At 39.4% G+C, this 3,940-nt stretch overlaps 1 protein-coding gene across 1 annotated transcript in view; it reads left to right on the plus strand.

Moving 5' to 3' along the window:
* The window catches only part of CD101 (CD101 molecule), a 67,217-nt gene that overhangs the window by 31,548 nt on the left and 31,729 nt on the right, over window positions 1-3,940 (plus strand). Inside the window, 1 exon segment of the mRNA XM_006899591.1 lies at window positions 338-763. Within this exon segment, the coding sequence (XP_006899653.1) occupies window positions 338-763 (426 nt within the window).

A 3,940-nucleotide genomic window follows, 5' to 3' on the forward strand; every position in this document is an offset into this window, starting at 1 on the left:
TTCCTGCATAATTCAAGATTTTGTCCATAGAATCCTTCAATATTTCAACTTGAGTTTTGAGTATTACTCTAGTTGGCTCTGATAGCCTTTTTAGCTCTGGCATGGTCCATAGGGAGTTGCATTACTAACCCAAAGGTCACACTTCTCTTGTGGTTGGAATCTACCATTGATCCTGAGGGAGAAAGAGGGGCAATCTCCTTCTATGCAATTTACAGTCTTGGAAACCCAATGAAGCACCAGTTGAGTTGATTCCAAATAAATGGCATTGAGAACAACCAAAAAAATATGAATAACTTAAAAATAACAAAAGAACCCTCTTTGTATTCTTTTCATTTAGAGAACAAGCTCAGCATTAATTCAAGCAGTCAAATCCAAGAGCTCTCTGTCTCCAGCACTCAAATAGATTGCAGCATCTTGTCTCAGGCCACAGGAAATGTGCAGTTAGCAATTATTTGGTCCTTTCCCTCTGTTTCCACTTGTGCATCCTGGTCAAAGATCCCGGAAATGAACCAAACCAATGTTGTAAAATATGGGGATGAATTTCACACCTCAAGAAGCATGCAAAAATTTCATACTAAGAAAGTTTCCCAGAACTTGTTTCAGCTGCACATTCAGAATGTGGATAATGGAGATTAGGGCCGATACCGCCGTACTGTAGAAGAATGGCTTTTGCTGACAAATGGCACTTTGCAGAAACTTGGAGAAAAGAAGTCAGGTTCTACAGAATTGAAACTCATCCCCACAACTAAACTTGGGAATGTATGTCCCCACATTTGTCTATAGGATTTCCATCCTCCGTTAAGGATATTTTCTAAGAAGGGATTACATGGTAGAAAAAACATGACCTAAAGAGAGTCATAGGAAAGCTGTGTACCAGAGTCATGACTGTAAGACTTGGTAACATAGCAAAAGAGAGGTTATTACTTCAGGTAAACCAATCTGAGGCTTGAGGGAGCTAGGATGAAAGGAAGATCCCTTTGGTTGCTTTGCTTCTCAGTCTGACAGCTTAGTCTCTGCAGCTACCCATAGTTCCATATCCCCAGATCTCTATAATCACAAGTTGAGTCATTGCAGTGGGGCTCTAGTGTAATTTGGCAGGGAAAGAATACTATAAGGCATATTTCTCCCACTGTGAACAGAAACTGTACAACTCTATAGGGATTTGTGGAAAAATTGCTTTTCAAGCTTTGGCTGCCTAAACATAAGGCAAATAAAAGTAGTTAACTGTTGGAACGGTTTACTGAAGAAATGTCCTCTTCCTCTCGAGATCTTTAAAGGTGTAACAGAAGTTCCATGCGTTGGCCTAAGAGTATTGTAGTCAAAATGTGGGAGCCTTGGTTAGACCACTTAGTGTTAACTTAGGTCACCCTCAAGGTTGATGACAATGAATACCCCTGTGAAGGTACAGGAATTGGCTGAAATCCAACAGCACGATGCAAATAGGTTGATCTCTTTTTCTACTTAATGTAACATCAAAAAACAAGTTACAATTGAACATCACTATGTATTACAAACCAGAAATCAAAGCCAAGCCCTTTGCTGTTGGCTGCATTTTAGCACACAGAATAAATCCTCTAGGAAAAAATTGAAATTGCCTACTGAATTTCCAAGTCTGAAATCTTTATGGTAGCAGAATGGTTCCACTTTCACCTGTGGATCAGCTGGCAGGTCCAGGTTTCTGATCTTTCAGTAAGCTGAAGAGCAGTTAACCATTGCACAACCAGGGTTCCTTGACTATGTATGAGGCACTGGCAATACAAAGATGTATAAGATATAGTTCTTGCCCTTAAAGACCTCAGTCTGTTGGGAGGCTCAGGTGCAAACAAATAGCTTAGGATGATGCTATATTTCTGCACTCTGCTCCCCTTCTTTATTATCTTCAGGTTCCTTTTTCCTCTACCTGCTAAACTTGAGTGTTTCTTGGAGATAGATATAAGACCTAATTTTCTTTTTGTTTTGTTTTTTTTCTCATTAATTTTAATGAACGTTTACAGAGATTTTGGATTTCCGTTCATTCATTGTTGCATTTTTCTCCTTGCCCACCCCTCCCCCAGTTTGCTCTTCTCTTTGAAAAGTAAAAGAAAAATTCGTTCTTTAGTATACAATTCCCACTCCACCCCCGCCCCAAGTAGACTCCACTATGCAACCTTCATTCTGCACTCTTGTCATAACCATAATACCCAATCATATATTGCTTTTAAACAGTTATCTCCCTCACTTGTTTCAAAGAAGTATAACTGATTTTTCCAATTTTTCTCACTCTTACCCCAACTGTGATGTTAGTCCCGTTCTATAATAGTGGCATTATGCAGTATTTGTCCTTTTGTGACTGAGATATTTCCCTCAGCATAATGTCTCCAAGGTCACCTATTTTGAATAATATTGCATGAGTTCCCTGTTTTTCAATGCAGCATAGTATTCCATTGTGTGATTATACCAGAGCTTGTCTATCCATTCTTTGTTGATGGGCACTTAGATTGTTTCCAACACCTTGCTATTGTGAACAAAGCCGCAATAAACATGGGTGTGCATATATCTTCCTGGGTGACAGTTATGGTTTCTTTAGTGTATATTCCCAGTAATGGAATTTCTGGGTCAAATGGTATTTCTATTTACAACTTTTTGAGAAAGCACCATACAGCCTTCTATAGTGGTTGCACCATTTTACACTCCCACCAAGAGTAAATAAGAGTTTCCGTTTCTCCACGATCTCGCCAGCATTTGATTTTGCTGGTCTTTTAAATTTTGCTATTCTGACTAGGGTGAGATGATATCTCATAGTTGTTTTGATTTGCATCCCTCTTAGAGCTAAGGATTTTGAACATTTCTTCATGTATTTATTGGCCATCTGAATGTCTTTGGCAAGAGAAGGAAATAAGAGGTATTAAAATTGGTAAAGAGGAGGTAAAATTCTCTATGCAGATGATAAGACAGTATACTTGGAAAATCCTAAAGATTCAGCAAGAGAACTACTGGATATAGTGGACCAATTCGGCAAAGGGGCAGGATACAAGATCAACATACAAATATCAATGGGATTGATTTCTCTACAGTGACAAAGAAAATACAGAACTGGAGCTAAGAAAAACAATACCCTTCACAATAGCAAATCACAAGATTAAGTACTTGGGAGTAAACCTAACGAGAAACACAAAAGATATATTCAAAGAAAATTACAAAACATTACTTCAAAAAACAAAAAGAGACCTGGACAAGTGGAAGAATATCCCTTGCTCATGGATAGGAAGACTCAGTATTGTGAAAATGGCAATACAACCAAAGGCAATTTACACCTTCAACACAATCCCAATACAAATACCAATTCCATTCTTCAATGAGATGGAAAAGGCAATCTGCAATTTCATTTGGAGAGGCCTTATTTTCTTCTATTATTTTATATTACAATTATCTAAGTTTCACAAAAATCTATAGAAAGGTTTTGTTTTGATTCACTCATTGTTGTACATTCCCCCCTCCTTCTTTCCCCATGCTCCCCCCCAGTCTACTTGATTGTTGTTGTTATGTGCCATTGAGTCGCTTGTGACTCATAGTGACCCTATGTACAACAGCCCTAAACACTGGTCTATCCTGTGTCAGTCGCACTGCCTCTGACACACCCATGCCGATTACCCCAGTCAATCCACCTCATAGAGGGTCTTCCCCTCTTGCGCCATCCCTCTACCCTCCCAAGCATAATGTCCCTCTCCAAGGACCTCTCCCTCCTTACAACATGTCCGAAGTATGTCAGATGAAGCCCCAGAATCCTTGCCTGCAAGGAGCACCCTGGTTTAACCCTCTCCAGGATTAACCTGTTTGTTTTCTTGGCAGTCCATGGTACATTCAATATTCTTCAACACCACAGCTCAAAGGCATCAATTCTCCTTCTATCCTCCTTAGTCATTGTCCAACTCTCTGATGCATAACAAGTGATTGCAAAGAC

Source organism: Elephantulus edwardii, unplaced genomic scaffold (assembly GCF_000299155.1).
Source record: "Elephantulus edwardii isolate Elephantulus edwardi_28Jun2011 unplaced genomic scaffold, EleEdw1.0 scaffold00262, whole genome shotgun sequence".
Classification (NCBI taxonomy): Eukaryota; Metazoa; Chordata; class Mammalia; order Macroscelidea; family Macroscelididae; genus Elephantulus; species Elephantulus edwardii.